The sequence below is a fragment of the Molossus molossus genome, unplaced genomic scaffold (genome assembly GCF_014108415.1).
Source record: "Molossus molossus isolate mMolMol1 unplaced genomic scaffold, mMolMol1.p scaffold_m16_p_12, whole genome shotgun sequence".
Lineage (NCBI taxonomy): Eukaryota > Metazoa > Chordata > Mammalia > Chiroptera > Molossidae > Molossus > Molossus molossus.
This window is the reverse complement of record NW_023425347.1, coordinates 31,882,954-31,899,894: the sequence shown is the minus strand read 5'-3', so window position 1 is coordinate 31,899,894 and position 16,941 is coordinate 31,882,954. Positions and strand designations below refer to the sequence as shown.

The 16,941-nt window shown below is 43.3% G+C and overlaps 1 protein-coding gene across 1 annotated transcript in view; it reads right to left on the bottom strand.

Moving 5' to 3' along the window:
• Positions 1 to 16,941, bottom strand: part of TGFBR3 (transforming growth factor beta receptor 3) — a 201,661-nt gene that overhangs the window by 12,260 nt on the left and 172,460 nt on the right. The window contains exons 13-15 of the mRNA XM_036257051.1: positions 14,922 to 15,221; positions 10,930 to 11,050; positions 1,801 to 1,842 (exon numbers count right to left, since the gene is read on the bottom strand). Of these exons, the coding sequence (XP_036112944.1) occupies positions 1,801 to 1,842; positions 10,930 to 11,050; positions 14,922 to 15,221 (463 nt within the window). The remainder of the gene's footprint in view (positions 1 to 1,800; positions 1,843 to 10,929; positions 11,051 to 14,921; positions 15,222 to 16,941) is intronic.

Below are 16,941 nucleotides of genomic sequence, written 5' to 3'. Positions count from 1 at the left end.
AAATTAATTCCAGGCCACAGAAATAGAACATTTCCTTTCATTTACGAGAACTACCTTCTTTGAATCACTTATAAAAAGTTAACATCAGTTTCCAAGGGAGAGGGGTTTTCAGTACAATAAAGACTTCTAAGGTCTCTGTTTCTATAATGTAATATTAAGCTATAGGTTCTCCCCATTATTTCAATGCTGTCTCTATGTTCCTCGCGGTCAGAAGCAACTCCCGCTGACTTCTATACAAATTAAATCTCTTTGCCTTTCAACTCACTTCAGTGTGAAAGATTTAGTTGTAGACAAATGTGACCCTTCAGCAGCCCCAGAAAAGGTGCAAGAAAAGTATGTCACAGTGGAGATTCTGGAAGGATCCAAATTCCCACGTTCTGGTCCCTATTGGTTTAGCCAGCACCCTTTGGTGTTTATTTAACTTCTTAAAAATGGGGCTAGCTCTACTTCACCTGCTGAAGGCAGGGGCTGAACAAAAGGAATTTGTGAAGGGCTGGGGATCCTACGAGGGCCTACAAGGAGTAAAAAAAAAAAAAAAGGGAAGAACTCTCTGTAAGTTAAGATGAATCAAGCCATCTGCCTAATTTAATTTAGTTTGCAGAACAGATGTTGAAAGATGACTTGCCTTTTTAGGCCTACAGATCCAAAAGTGGGGCATGATTGAAAGGTTTCAGTGAAAACAGTCTAAAATTTTAAAGATGGAGATGTTTTGTATGAAAATCAGGCTAGGTAAGCATGAGAGAATTGTCTCTTCCTGGGTTCATGATACTCTTCCAATAGAATGGTCTATAAAGTGCTTTGCAGAAAGGAATCCTCTAGATTGATGGTCATGTGTTTGTGATGGAGTCAGCCATGGAGACTAATTTGGAGAGTTGTAGGGAAGGAAAAGAAGCACCATTTCTCCTCACAGGAAACATCATCTAGAAGAGCTCTGAGGTGTATGGCCAGGAAGCCTAGGTTCTGGTCCTCCCTCAATGTTAGTTACAACCGTGGGCAAGTTACTCAGTTGTTTCTGGATCAGAGTTTTCTTCCAAATACAGTGATGATGTTGGCCCAGATAATTTCCCATGCACCACTTTGTCTTAGTTGGTCTCCCCCTGCCCTCTCTCTTTTCTTAGAAGCCGTTGCCCTAGCCCAGCCGGTGTGGCACAGTGGACTGAATGTTGTTCCATGGACTGAGGGGTCCCGGTTTGCTTCCCGTTCATGACACGTGCCTGGGTTTCAGGCTTGATCCCCAGTGGAGGGTGTGCAAAAGGCAGCCGATCGATGTGTCTCTCTCACATCGATGTTTCTATCTCTCCCTCTAGAAAATCAATAAAAACATTTTTTTAAAGGAAGCCGTCTCCCCAAACACCCCTTAGACTAGAGATTGTCTTGAAGGTACAACCGGTTCCCTTAGCTCTACTTCTCTGAGTGGGTAAATACTGCTGATGTCAGGCAAAGCAAACCACTCCTACAGCTGTACGTTAATGCTTTCAGATCACGACTGACATAAGTATGCAAATAACAAACGTCTCTCTCTAAAACTAAGAAAGTTAATACTTCTCCATTAAGGTCATACACACCGATGGGTCAACAAGTTCATATTTAAAACTGGCAAAGGGTCAGAGGGGAAGAGAAAGGAGAACGAAGTAAGGACAGAGAAAAGGGAAAAGAAAGTATGAGAAAAACGGGGGGAAGGGGGAGTAAAAGCATTAAGTCTCCTTATCAAAACTCAAAGTTTGGCAAATGCTCCATAACCAACTCATTCTTATAAAAACCCAGGAGGCTTTATTTCGAAAGAGTTGCATAAAGACTTACGTGGAGAAATTGGATTCGGTTCCTTAACGCTTGGACCTGGTCCTGAAACAAAAACATAAATCACGATGTATTACACAGAGAAATCAAGTTTTAGGCAAAAGGTCATCAAAACCTCAGTGGAGACTGACACTTTTCCGTCTGTTAGCGTTTTGTGAAAGCTCTGTCAACTGTCCTCTTAGACACCAAAACTATAACATGAATTACTCAGAAATGTTAAGCACTGGACTGTAACGATCAATTGTACAGGCTGTCTGATTTGAAAAAAACTTGAAGGCAAACACCTAAACTTAACGAATTTGAGCCTGACAATGTGTGTGTGTGTGTGTGTGTGTGTGTATACCTTTATAGTTATTTAGAAAAGGATTCAATACCTTTATTTTTTTCTTTAAAATTTTTTTTTCTTTATTGATTTTTAGAGAGAGAGGAAGGGAGAGGGAAAGAGACAGAAGCATCGATGAGAGAGAACATCGACTGGGCACCTCCTGCATGCCCCTCACTGGGAATTGGGCCCACAACCTGGGCATGTGTCCTGACTAGGATCGAATCAGCAACCTCTTGGTGCGTGGGTCGATGCTCAACCACTGAGCCACACCAGCCAGGCTGGATACAATACCTTTAAATGCCACATTTATCCAGTGTATTCATGATGTTATTCCTGATTTAATGTACACAGGTTCTATAAGAGTATCTGTACTCTTTTTTTTTTTTTAATCCTCACCCAAGAATATTTTTACATTGATCATCACACAGAGTGGGAAGAAGGGAGAGAGAGAGAGAAAAGAAGAGAGAGAGAAAAATTGATGTGAGAGAGACACATCGACTGGTTGCCTCCCACAGGACCTAACCAGGGCTGGGGACAAACTGCAACTGAGGTACATACCCTTGACCGGAATCAAACCTGTGACTCACTGGTCCACAGGCCGACACTCTAACCACTGAGCCAAAGTGGCCAGGGCTATCTTTACTCTTTATCCTTAATGCTACTGTCCTGTAGCTGAGCTCCTCTTCTTCACACATCTGCACTATTACAGAGCTTCCCTAACTGCTCTGTGCCTCCACCACAGCTTCCACTCCAAATATTTCCTGCTCCATATATGCGTCCCCCAGAGTGAATTTTCCAGAGCCCAGAGGTGGTTATGCTATGGCCATAACTAAAACACTCAATGACTCCCCTTCATTTATAATATTTATAATTAAAAATATTCACTCTCAGCACAGCACACAAAGTTCTGCCACCCTCCTCTCCCCACCTCTCTCCAGCCTTCTTTCCTAATGGGGTCCTTCACCTATGCCGGGCTCCTCAGTTATTTAAGCTCCCCAAATTCTCTGTGTTGCTCCATGCTGTCATGCTTTGTAAGTCATCCCTGAAATACCCTCCTCCCCAGACCTGCTTGGTTGATGTTTTCACTGGGAAGCCTCGCTGACTCTCCCAGGCCCCATGTCCACCCCAGCAGGGCTGCTGTCTCCCACTTCTGCTCATTCATCCCTCTTCTGTTACACATGGACCACACCACATCGTAATTCTCTATTTTTCTCCGAGCGCAGAGTCTAGTTCTTACTTGGCCCGGCATAGCATGGGCCTGCTGGAATTGTTTGGTGATGGATATTAGCATGTTGATGTAGTTTTTAAGAGTAAAGGCAAAAGAAGAGTCTTGGAATAAGACTGTGAAAATGCTTGTGTGCCTCCTCATTTCTATCATGCTTTCGTGTTTAGAAAGCACTGCGTAGACACAATCTCATTTGGGGTTCACACCAGCCCTGTGAGGGTAGCAGGGAAAAAAAGCATCACTATTTTACAAACGAGCAGCCTGAGACTGATATCATGGGACTAGCCCAAGGTCACAGCTGGAAAGCATCAGGGCAGGGGTTGAACCAGAATTCCAGATTCTGCCTCGTAGGCTAAATGACTGGTGAGTGTTGCTCTGTCCCGAGCTGGGCAAGCAGCGATGGAGCAGCTACCTATGTGCATCTGCTCACTCGCCCCAGCAGGGAGAACAGCAGGGAGGGGGGCAGCACAGCCTGGCCCAGCACTTGTTTTTATGTGGCCCGTAAATGAAGAAGACGTTTTATTATTTTTTAATGGTTGAAAAATATCTAAAGAATAATATTTTATGACATGTAAAAAATGATATGAAATTCAAATTTATTCCATAAATAAAGTTTTCTGTGAACGTAACCACTCCCCTTCATTCTCATCTGGTCTGCGCCCGGCAGTGCTGAGCAGCGGGGCAGGGGCTGTAGACCCGCAGCGAAGATACTCACTGCCCGGTCCTTCCCGGACAGAGGCTGCTGAGTCCTGGCGCAGACTCTGCCCCTCCTCTTTAGAGTTTAAAGGTGGTAAGTGCTCAGCACTCTTCATCTCCATTTTTTCAGCAAAGGAGTACACACTTTGTGTTGGGCTCCACAGTGAAGCGAGAAGAACTTGTGAAAAATTGACCAAACACAAGCAACACTTGAGTTGCTGTTTATACAAACAAAGAAGCGAGGCAGGACTGTGGAAGCTCTGGAATAACCGTCTGGGCTGGGCTGGCGCATCCTGCTCCCGGGACAGCAGGGCGGGCTCCGGGGGGAACGCTACCGGCGGGATCGGAGCCGCTGCCGGAAGGGCGCGTCCTGAGCTGTGCAACGTGGTGGCACCAGGATGAGTTATACTTAAAAAAAAATTACTAAGAAAATTAAAATAATTGTGCGATTTTAAGAAAATCGAATTCAGTATGCAGAACGCACGCCAACTACAACATGCCCACAAGATACTCTTGCCTAGGAATTTGGTCTTATCGGCCTCATTGGCAGCAATAAAATAAAGACAATGACACTTTACATGTGTACATTTGTATAGTGTTTTATAATTGACAAAAAAGCTTTCACCTACATTTTTTCATTTTAAACTCCCAAGAACCCTATGAAATAAGGGCAGTTAACCACAACATTCTCCTACTTTCAAGAAGTAATGGTTTGATTTGCTGAACTAAGTCCAAAGGCATTTAAAGGTCTCCACAGTGTGCATCATGTGAGAAATATACACACTTCTGGGAACAGTTCCATCCAATTAACTACCCATGGTTCAATTTTGTCACTTAGAATCCCCGAGAGGTTTTAAATAATGATTCTCCCCTAAGGAGACCTCCGTGCAAGAATTTAGGTTTTACAGCAAGGCCTGTGTGATGGATGGCATTGTTTTAAATTTCTTAATGGACTTATGTTATGATCTAATCCTCTTCCCCCAACCCCAAATGGGGGCCTTCTCACAGAGCTAAGCAGAAAAAGTTGTTGCCTATGTCCTGGGGGGAAAGTTCCTCCGTGATTTCTGTGCATAAACAATAACAAGCACAAGCTGCAGAACTGAGGTTAGAGGACTTCATCCTCTAACTTTTTTGTTTCAAACTCCCCGATCAGTCTGGAGTGGAGCTGAGAGTGTGCGCCCCGCTGCAACCCTGGGATGGAGCTGGCACACTGGAAGGAAAAGACTGGACACTCCGATATTTCCTTCTGTTAAGGGTAAGATTGTAAGGAAGGAATCCTGGCTATTACTGTAAAAAGAACTTTAACAATACAGAGTTCTTTACAGAAAGAACAAGCTATAATCAACATTCTGAATTAAATTCTTTCATATGCTCTGAGCAAATTTTGGTCAACCTCTAGAACCAACATGTTCCTCCTTGGAGTGTCAGGCATGGCTTTCATAAACGGGATATTTCTGGGGTTATGCATGAGTAACTGACCACAACTTTTCGCCTCCAACTTTCAATTCCGTTATCCTAATCACGGTGGAATCGAGCAGGCCCAGAGGGAAACAAGGTGTGTAACTGGTACCCACATCTGTTGGTGTTTGGCAAACAGGACAGGGTGGGGAGATAAAGAGGCTGGAGACTCAGGAGGCCTTTATGTACGTCACATGTAAGATACAGTTTTTACTAACTTTCCTTCACTGTGAATGAGCCCTTCTCTGGGCTGTTTCAATATTTATGGCATTTGTTGCAATTGCCTGGCCACTTATCTGTATCCTTCCACTAGGATCAAGAGTACTCACCTGAAGGTGAGTCTGCCCTCTGCCCTCCAGACATTTAACTGTGTCTGGAGACATTTCGGGTTGTCACAGCTGATCATGGAGGAGTGTGCTATGGGCAGCTGGTGGGTAAGGGCCAGGGATGCTGCTCAACACCCTCCAATGCACAGAACAGCTCCCCACAACAAATGCCATCTGGGCGTTATCCAAACAAAACATCAAAGTGCTGAGGCTGTGAAACTCTGCACTACACTGTAAAGGCCTTAAAGGCAGGACAGTTTATTTACTATCTGCCAAGCACATAGTAGGTACTCAATAAACATTTTTGGGGGAATAAGTAACCATAAATATCATGTGTATCTTACTATTGTGATCTGATCATCAGCTCCCTACTGGAGACCTTTGGATGGTTTTTACCTTTGAGAGGTGCATACTGGAATATTTATGGATGAAATGAAATGTCTGGGTTTTCTTCAAAACAATCCAGGGACAGGAAGTGATCAAACAAGATTGGCTATGAATTGGTAATTGCTGAAACCAGATGGAGGGTTCATGGGAGTTCATTCTACTATTCTATTTTTGTATGACTTTGAAATTTTCCAGAGTAAAAAATTTTTTACATGTGAAACACACTGAATAAAAACAAATTCCTATGATACCTCTTCTCCCTTATGGGATAGAAATGGAGCGTCCTGGTCTGTCCATTAAGCATTTGTACATTTCTTTCTACCCAGCTTCCCCCCTTCTCTACCTCAGCCTGAGGGCAAAACCTGGCTGGTGCTTTAGAGTATTTTTGTTCTGGAAAAACCAAATGTGTTCCAAAAAGTAACGCCTCTCTTGGATTAACTTCCAACTGACGTTCACAACTTTCCCTTCCATTCCCTCCACCTTCATCCAAAAACTTAGTTTGGCTGACAGATTATGGGTAAGGAAAGTAAATTAACATTTACTGAGCGCCCAGGATATGCCGGGTGCTGTCCTGAGCACACCTTTATTTTGTAAAAATTATGTGGTAGAAATATGGAAAAAATTCAGTATTTCAAACATTTAACGTGCTCATTTTAACTCACTGAGAATTACATATGGTATATAAATCACGGCAAATTTGGGATGATATCCATTGTTCTTTTGTGCCCCATATTTTTGTGTATGTGCCCAAAATTTTGGAGCCCAGTTTCAGAGAAATGATTACTCTTCCCCTTCACCATAAAAAAAAAAAAAAAAAAAAAATCATCACTGACGTGGTAAGACCAGTTTTATTGTGGAAGCCCAAGTGTTCTCAAGTGCTGTAAAAAGTGGTCGCAGTGTCCAAAGCAAACAGTGCTCACATGCCTATACTTCAAAATATGTCAGAAAATATGGGAGGATGGCATCACCTCAACTATTTTAATTGTTCTGCCATAAACCATAACATGCACACGCTCTTCATGTTTTCTGGGCGTTTTTGTGAGGGATAATTCAAAGTCACAGAACTTCTTCTAAATGTTAGCACTCTCTTAAATAGTTACATATGTCCCAAAATCTTAACCCTTTGTGGGAACATTTTTCTAAAATTCTTCATCTTCTTTTCCATTCATAGTGTGTTAACTATGTTACTTGTTGTTTTTATTAAAAACTGGAATCACTTCCACCTAGGACAAGGCACAGACTCTGGAATCAGTGTCTGGAGTTGAATCCCAGGGCTGCCATTTACACGTGGTGTGACCCTGGCCAAGTGACTTAGCCCCACACTATACCTACCTCACGAGAGGCTAAGAGGATTAAATGTAACCCATATGAAGCTTTTAGCACAGAACTTTGTATTAAGTAAATGCTCAAAAAATGTTAGATAATCAACATCTCCATCACATCATCTATTACTGCAAGTTTACACAGCAAAAGAATGCTCACCCAACGCCGGCTCCCAAGACCCTGAGAAATCAAAAGTGACAAAGATGTGCTGGAGGAGCTCAGGAAATTTCCACTAATAACAGTGGCTCAGAGGAGGGACCCAGAATTATTTATTTAGTCTTGATGGCCCGGTCTCTCTGTCCACAGAGGGAAGAACCCTGCTTGAAATGTGTCCACGTTATTGGCTGCGGTGGCCCTGAGCAGATCTCTGCCTGGCTATGAAGTTGACAACAGGAGCCTTTATCAGCTGCCCCACAAAACTCAAGTACTGAGAAATCCGATGACCCCAAGGACTAGACCTCTGGATGGCCTTCAAAGAGCACCTGTACAGTAAAAGGATAATGAAATGTGCCATTGGTTGGAAAATTTTTACCCTAAATGTCAATTCCAATAGGAGACCTGCCTACACCCAGAGATAATATAGTATCTGTGTCTTACTATAGTAACACACAGAGCTGTCTGGAAGGAAGAAATGATCCTGCTATTAGGCAAATGCCACATTCCCCTTTCAAAGGACTATTCCAATGCACTGAGAGGCAGAGGAAAAACACAGACGCAAATGGCCTGTAATGAGGAGAAATCATTTAGAGTCAAAGGAAAATAAACATGAAAGGTGAGAGAAGTCACTCCGAGAGCTGAAAACTCCGAAAATCTGAAAATCTACTCCATTCAGTGCCAAGTTAGAAAGCATCTTTGCATACAGCCCCTGGGAAGTGGCCTACGGCCTAACCTCCTCAATTTGTTTAACAAATCTAAGCAATAAACTTTCGTCACTACATGCTTCTCCACCAAAATCTAGTCTCAATTAGCAAATCTCATGAAAGCACTTTGATATTTGGTAAAACTTTCCTCTTGAACTTTATGTAAAGAAAACACTGAACTTTCAGGATAATTGCACTGTTTAAATAAAAGCAACTGCCTAATTTACAAGAAGAATTACTTAGAAAAATACCACCAGACTTAAAAAGAAGAATGAATGAATTACTGGAAGTTATACTGCTGCAATATTAAAGCCTAATTATTGTCTGGCATAGGAAAAAGCAAGCTGCTGCCTTCAATTACCAGCAGAATTACCTCTCTCAAAATAGGTAAGAGGAACAGATGGAGTAGAGGTAGCTATTGCTATTGTTACACCACTTGCACAGTGCAAAACAGCCAGCTGTTGCCCAACTGTGATACACTTTACAACACAATTAATTTCTTCTTCTTTCCCCTGGACCCAATAAACAAGGAACCCAATATTTGGGCAATCCATTTATTGAAAGACAATAGCTGTTATAACTGTTTCAGATGGTTAAAAATCAACTTAAAAAAAGCAAAACAAACAACAATAATAAAAACATTGCTGAAGAGCCAATAAACATAGAATATGTACATTTTGCACCAACTTTTGGGTGGATGGGAAATGAAGAATAGATTATTTGCTTCTTCAAACAGTATAGCTGAGTGTTACAGCTGAAAGGCCTCTAGAAGACGTCTGGCCCAAACCCCTCCTTTTCCAGATAAAGAAAATGAAATCCAAGGCCAAGAGGGGAGATCTCCGAAGTCCCACCGCCAGTTATCAGGGAAAGCTAAGAGCTGCCCCCAGCTCCTGGCTCTAAACCAGTGCCCTCCCCACTACCCTCTCCTGCCTTTCTGAAGTGAGCGTGTTCCTGGGAAGGGGGCAGATGTCATCACCAGACATGACAATAGGAATGGCACTGCTATTTTCACAAAGGTCACTCAACTGGACAGCATCCACGTGCCTTGTTCTGTTAGGTCCTGTTTGCTCCAGGTCCGCCCCTGCTGCCTGGTCTTGCCAAATCCAACAATGCTCAGATGAGAAACTCCATCCCAGAGCTGCCCCAAGCCTGCATCTGGTGTCAGCACCATCCAGCAGGCCTCTCAGCTAATGCCCAGCAACTGGAGTCAGGCTGCTCCCTGGCTTTTGTCAAGGCCCTGAGTGCCGGTGACAGGCTCCTCTCTGCCCCTCGGAGGTAGAAGACTGCCTTGGGCTCTAGCCCTGAAATAGTTACCCTAGAGGCTTGAAATCTAGCCCTGGCCAGTTTGGTTCAGTGGTTAGAGCATCAGCCTGCGGTCCAGAGAGACCCGCTAAGTTCCCGCTAAGGGCACGTACCTTGGTTGCAGTTTGTCCCCGGCCCTGGTTGGGTTGTGCGGGTGGTGGCCACTCGATGTGTCCCTTTCACGTCGATGTTTCTCTCTCTCTCTCTCTTCTTCTCTCTCCCTCCCGCTCTGTCTGAACAAAAAATGGAAAAATGTCCTCGAGTGAGGATTAAAAAAAAAAAAGAAATCTACTTCACTCTCCCAGTCTTCTCTTAGTTTGGTACCTCTAGACCACATTTCTGGATAGTCATATGTTTTTTTTCAGACAGTGACAACTGTAACTGCCCATGTGACATTTGCTTCCACCCTATCAGATGGGGACAGGTGCCTGGTGTGTTCCTGCTTTTTCATGCCCTTGGTTGAAACTGTGATGTTGCCCCCTGTCAGATCAGACCACAGGGCCTCACATCCACTCCTAACAGCCAGCCCCACAGAGCCCAGCTCTGCTTCTCTGCTGGTCCTCCCAGGTGCTGGTGCCACAGCTCTCAGAGTGTATCGTTCCTGTTCTCCTAGAGGAGGCACCCTGCCGAACGCTCCTGCTGCATGTGCAGAGAGAGCCATCCTTGGCTTCAAGCAACAAACGTGACTGCGTAAAATTCTGAAAACTGAATTATAACAACACATTTGAATACTAGTTTCTCAACCTTCTTTCTGCTGTGACACTTAAGATGGATGGTCTTTCCCTACAGAACACCCTCCTCAAAGGTGTCCACGCCCCTGACAAAGCACTACAACAGCTTGTAGCCAGCACAACTGCACCCAGGAGATCATGGAAAGATGGGCTATAGACTGTGTCATTCCAGCATGCCAGGAGAAATTCGAACCCTTTCTTACACACCCAAGGAAGCACATTTGAATGCAAGAGAGAGACAATGTGACAGGGACAACCTTGACTCTGATCTAATGTTCAAAGAGGAAACCATTTGCAAATGTATCACTAATCACTGAACCACACATCAGTAGGACAAAACTAAATAAAAAACTCCTCAGGCAAAGAATCCCTTTCTAACATTATTAACTAGCCATTAATATACTTTTTGAATACAACTGGACTTTGATTTACAATATTGGAACCTCTTAGCAAGCAGCCCTGAGGCCCCTGTTCTCTGATTGAGCCTCCCAAAACACACCTTTCGATTCTACTTCGTGATAGGTCACAGCAAGGGGCTTGGTGAACGTCTTCTTATTCTGCATCATGGTCCAGATCATTGAGGCATCCAGTGAGGTGCAGGCTTCATCGGGAGGCACGCACTGCAGAGAGGCAGAGCACAGCAGAGTCAGGGGTCACTCGAGAGGGCCTTCACCAGCTCAGCCTGCACAGCTGTCCGGTGTCCCTTATCAGACAGCTCACAGCTGGTTACCACAGAAAAACAGGAGATCTGGGTGTTTTCCAAAGAACCACAAATAATCTGAAAGCTATAGTGGCAGGCCCAGTGTATTCTCAGCTGCACTTAAAGATGCAAATATTGCTAGACAGCTTATAAATATTGTCATCTCCCCTCCCCCGTCTCCCCACAAAACAACTGGAGGTTTTAGTGTTATTTAATGTGAAAAATAAAGGAACTATATGACAAATGTTGGCCCTTGACCAAGCCGGCTTCACATAAATGGTTCGTGTTTACGATCTGTGATTGTGGGAAACTTCATGTATTATTGCATTATGAAGGTGACAGATTTTACATTTGTTGTTCAAAAAGATAATCATGTTGTCAAGTTTGCTTGATTTTTTAAAAATCCTGGTAAAGGTCATGCAAAATGAAGCTTTCCAAGGTCATCTGTTTTTATTGTTCCAAAACAGAGTCTAGGGGTTGTGCCCAGGTGTGGATGCCATGAGATCAGCTGCTTCTAGCTATTCTAACTTAGAACTAGTGTGCCCAAGCCCAGTGGACCTGTTTTTTTAAAAGTATAATCACATTCTATTAACTTTTTCTTTGATTCCTTGTCTGTGCTCATGAATAAGTGAAACTCTAATGTAATCAATATCTATTTGTTTCTGTTGTAAGAAGAATTATATCGACCATTTAAAAAGTTCATAGATGTCCGGCTGGTGTGGCTCAGGGGTTGAGCATCAATCCATGCACCAAGAGATCGCCAGTTCGATTCCTGGTCAGGGCACATGCCTAGGTTGTGAGCCAAATCCCCAGTGGGGGGCGTGCAGGAGGCAGCTGATCAATGTTCTCTCTCACTGATGTTTCTCTCTCTCTCCCTCTCACTTCCTCTCTCTCTCAAATCAATAAAGATAAATAAATAAGTAAATAAATAAATAAATAAATAGTCCGTAGCAAGGCACCCCAAAGAGAATTAAGTCCCAGCTCTTCCAATCACAAAAGGTCAAAGAATTTGGGCTTTACCGTCATTGCTACTCTGAGAAACACGCAAGTCAGACACCTGTTATAAGCTGACCTGCATCCAAAAGCACGGAAAAGCCTTTACAATAGCCCTCTTGTCAAGGGAAACAATGAATTTTCTGTGAAGAGGCATCATTATTGAAAATATTTGTATTAGCCCTGGCCGGTCCGGCTCAGCGGTGAGAGCACCGGCCTGTGAACCAGAGAGTCCTGGGTTCGGTTCCCACTAAGGGCACGTACCTCGGTTGCAGTTTGTCCCCGGCCCTGGTTGGGGTCGTGTGGGTAGCAGCCACTCGATGTGTCTCTCTCATGTCGATGTTTCTCCCCCCACCCCCCCACCCCTGGCTCTATCTGAAGATAAATGCAACAACAACAACAAAAAATGTCCTCGGGTGAGGATAAAAAAAAAAAAGAAAATATGTGCATTTTAAGAAAAGATTTCTAACTTTCCTACTAGTTCTTCAGTTAAGTAAGAGCCTAAGAGTCTACGATTAACTCACTATGTGACTCTGGCCTCAGTTTCAGCAGCAAAGGGCAGGGTCAGACTCAACAATCTTTGAGGCTGCTTCCTAGAAGTCTGCTGTCACAGAAAGCACTCAGAAGTCACTAGAAATATGAAAATATTAACTATAAGCAGGAAACTGGGAGGCAGTGGGAACAGTTCATCCTAAGTCACTGCTGTGTAAGTGGTGAACTATCATCATATCTACCATCTCATTTGCTCCTCTACCCAGGGGGGAAGCCAGGGACGACTACTTCAGTTTTATAGTTGTGGAAAGGCTGGCTCTGAGAGGGCATGGGATTTGCTTAAGGGCCTGTTAATAAGTAGCAGGGCTTCCTTGGTAGTCCCCACGCCTCTCCACGGTATCTCACCTTGGGTGTATACAGCGACCTTAGGTTTAGGGTAACATCCCATGTCATCCCCTGGGACTCAGAGCTCTCCTTAGAATGTTCTGAAGGATCCCTGGCCGGTTTGGCGCAGGGGTTAGAGTCAGCCCTTGGACCAAAGAGTCTTGGGTTCAATTCCCATTCAAGGGCATGTACCTCGGTTGCAGGTTTGACCCTGACCCTGGTCAAGGTCATGTGAGTGGCAACCAATTGATGTGTGTCGTGTCCCTCCCTCCCTCCTACTCTATCTAAAAATCAACAGAAAAATTATCCTGGGGTGAGGATTAAAAAAAAAGAAAAAAGAAAATACCCAGCCAGTGTGGCTCAGTGGTTGAACGTCGACCCATGCACAAAGAGGTCGCTGGTTCCATCCCAGTCAGGGCACATGCCCAGGTTGTGGGCCAAAACCCCAGTGGGGGGCATGCAGGAGGCAGCCAGTCGATGTTCTCTGTCACTGATGTTCCTATTTCTCTCTCCCTCTTCTTTCCTCTCTCTCTAAAATTGGTAAAGAAAAAAAATATTTTAAAAAAAGAGTGTTCTGAAGAAAATATTAGAACTAATTTTTACAGATGGACACACTATGAAGCTGGCCTTCCACAGGCCAGGCTTAGTGAACGGTAACAGCCAAAGCCATCAATAAACACCCCCAGTAACTGCTAGGCACCCCCTGCCAGATCCCTAACTCCTAAAAGTCATCCTTTGCCTGTGAACACAGCTGGGTCTCATAGCCAAGCATTCTGTCCCCCGTGGCCTCTACCACTGCCCACCAAGCCTCAACTTTGCTGGCCACTGAAGGTAAACGCCACCAGGGTAAGGTACCAACGTTTCCAAAAGCAACTTAAAGAACACAGTCTACATCACTTTATATGTATGAGGCTGTTAATGACTGTGATCAGATTTGCTGTATTTTCATATGTTCTACAAAATTTTATTTGGTATTATCAGGGAAATAGATGCCCAGAGGAATATAATAGTACAGAGGATTCAGATCAATAGTAATTTATCTGATACTGATCATTGTTCTTCCTGCCTCCACACGTATCTCTTACAACCTATGTATTAGGTGAGAATTCATATATACAACATGTTATTAATGACACAGTTCAATTATTAGACTTCTAGACATTGCTTGATATGTAACTACAAAAGGCTAAGAAGTTAGCTTACATTGTGTAAAATATCTGCAGAATACACATATGAAATTATACATAATTACGGCAGATCACAGAAACAAAACCACAGCAGAAGACGCTTCATGCATGAAGTCAGCCTAATGAGGTCCATAATTTGCTGACCCCCCTATAGTAGCCATTCCAGCAAAGTCACAGGCTCCTGATTTCTGTACAGATGTACTGGTTCAATATGGGGAGTGGTAAGAGGTAAACATGATGAACTGATATGGAGCTGAGAAAATTTAAATATTTGTTAGTTTCCCTCAGAAGTCCTCCTGAGACAAGTCAACCTTATAACTCACACAGAGAAGGTCAAAAAACAATTGCAATACGAGTCTCAGTGGGACTGGAAAAATTAATCCTCACACTGAACTTGTCCTTTCGGCTCTCTGTATTTTTGGCACTACACACTATCTGAACAGCAAAGATAAAGCCAAACCACTCCCTTGGTGGAAAATAGTCTTGATTTATCATCAGTAAGATACTATTACTTAACATGCACGGAAAAAAAAATCATACCGTCAGGGTTTATTCTCTAAGGCTCCAGAAAACTCCCAGTTCCCTGCTCACATGGACTTGATTACTTGCACTGGGCAGTTCCCAAACCAAAACCCTCCACCTGCACTAACTTGTAATTAAGCGTCTCCGGTAAGTCACACTGCCTCACCTAAAAATGTCATAGTAACAGTATAAAATGGGCGAAGTCCCACGAACCTTAGGTAACTTCTGGGGGTCCCTTTCCTCCTCGGTACATAACGTGAGCTCACACTGCAGAAACAGCAGGGAAGTGTTGAAGACGGGCTTAAAGACAAAACTGAATCTCTTCTTATCCATCTCAGCGTGCGTGATAGGAAAGCGCACTTTCTTGGTACTGTAGAATTTCACAGATTCGTCTTTAGGACAAATGTTCTCAATGATGGTGTAATCAGACATCCTATCAGGGTTCGAATATGGAGAGATAAAGCACGTTTGGATGGCAAATCCCAGTTCTTGGTCAGCCTTAGTAACAGACACCTATGAAGCAATGAAAAATCAATAAAGAAACACGTTAAAAACTCACTTGTACTTTAGACACAAGGGTAACACACCAACACGGCCCTACTGAGGAGAGACATCTCTTTATTTTCACAACATACATCTATAGTCTCCTTTCTAATGATAGAAGAAACATATACACTCTTTGAAGAAAGATATTTTCTATTTAAACTTGATATGGATGGTGACGGTGAATTATTTAGTTCAAATGCCAGCCTGGAGAATTCCAGTACAAAATGACTAAGTCTCTTCAACCTCCCATAAGTCCTCTGGGAGATAAAAATAAAAGCAAAGTAGATTTTCCAAAATAAATAAAACACCAACAGGCAAAGCCCCAATGTCATAACAGTGCATTTGTAAGGCAAGCTCTTTTTTAAAAACTACTTAGAAAACAGAGGCAGAAACTATTTAACCCAGGCAGGGAGTACTGAACTTCCACACTGCAACAAGTCAGAGCCTAAAACATTGCAGCAAAGTGACCGATTCGTCTGAAGTCCCGCTTCACGGGAACAGGCAAAGCAGGCCCCAGTAGCTAGATGGGGCTACGGTGCAATCTGGTGGCGATCACGGGCCTGGCAAAGTGTCCCAGCAGCTCACAGGTCCAAACCAGGCCTTGCCAAGTACTCTCCCTTCACTCTTTAAGCCCAATGGTATTTCAAGGGAAATCTAATCGGGAAACGTTTCCGACTCATTTACACTTCCCTCTTACAAAACATTTGTACGGGCTATGTCCAGACCTTGTTAAAGTTCTTTTCTTTAGAAACAGGAAGTAGTGTTTGGCCAAGTGTAAACAGAATTCAAACCTCAACTATCCTGAACTCAGCTAATATTCCCAGACCAGACTGGATTCTCCAATGGGTGACACGTGGATCACTGTGCAAACTGCCTCCCTGCTCTATGCTTCATTCCTTGACTAAACTTAGGATCAAAATAAACTTAAAACACGTCAGAAATAAAGTTAGGCCTTAACCATTTGGCCAATAGCCCCAGAATCCTTTCAAAAGGCATGGAGATATAAACACATTTTCCATTCTGAGAAACCCTGGGGAAATCCCTGACATCGCATGGGGCTTTCAGCCACAGCGCTACTTTACAAGATCCTTCGTGGTTAACTACAAGACGCTCTACAATGAAGATGACGATCGTGTCTCTTTGTTGTGCCTGCAAGCTTAATCCCGCAGAACAATCTTGTAAGTATTTTCATCTCTACTTTATAGACAGAGGAAAAACTGAACACAGAATAGATGACTTCTCAAGATCATATCTAGCAAATACCGGGTACCAAAGCTTAAAGCCAGATATCCTGATCACAAGGCCATTCTCTTTACTGTTTCACTGTAGCTACAGGGTCAATTCAATCAGGCCCAAGATGTGGCCTTGGGAGAAGACTGGGTAAGAAACATTTCTAGGAAGTAGTGTTTGATAGACTAAGTATTCACGTCATTATTTTTGCAATATTTCTGAAAGGTATTTTATCTTCAAAATACAGCAAACTACATATATCCCACACTTGAACTAAAAAGTGTCCTTTAACAGGAACTCAGAACCCACAACGCAAAACTGTGTGAGAGAAGAAATGTAACCCTTTTCTCTAGTTTCAAAGAAATATGAAATGGCAGAATGTCTAAAGTATCCCAAAAAGTTGTTTTGGAGGAAAAATGTTGTTAAGAAGTCGTCTACTCTAAAATGGACTGGAAAT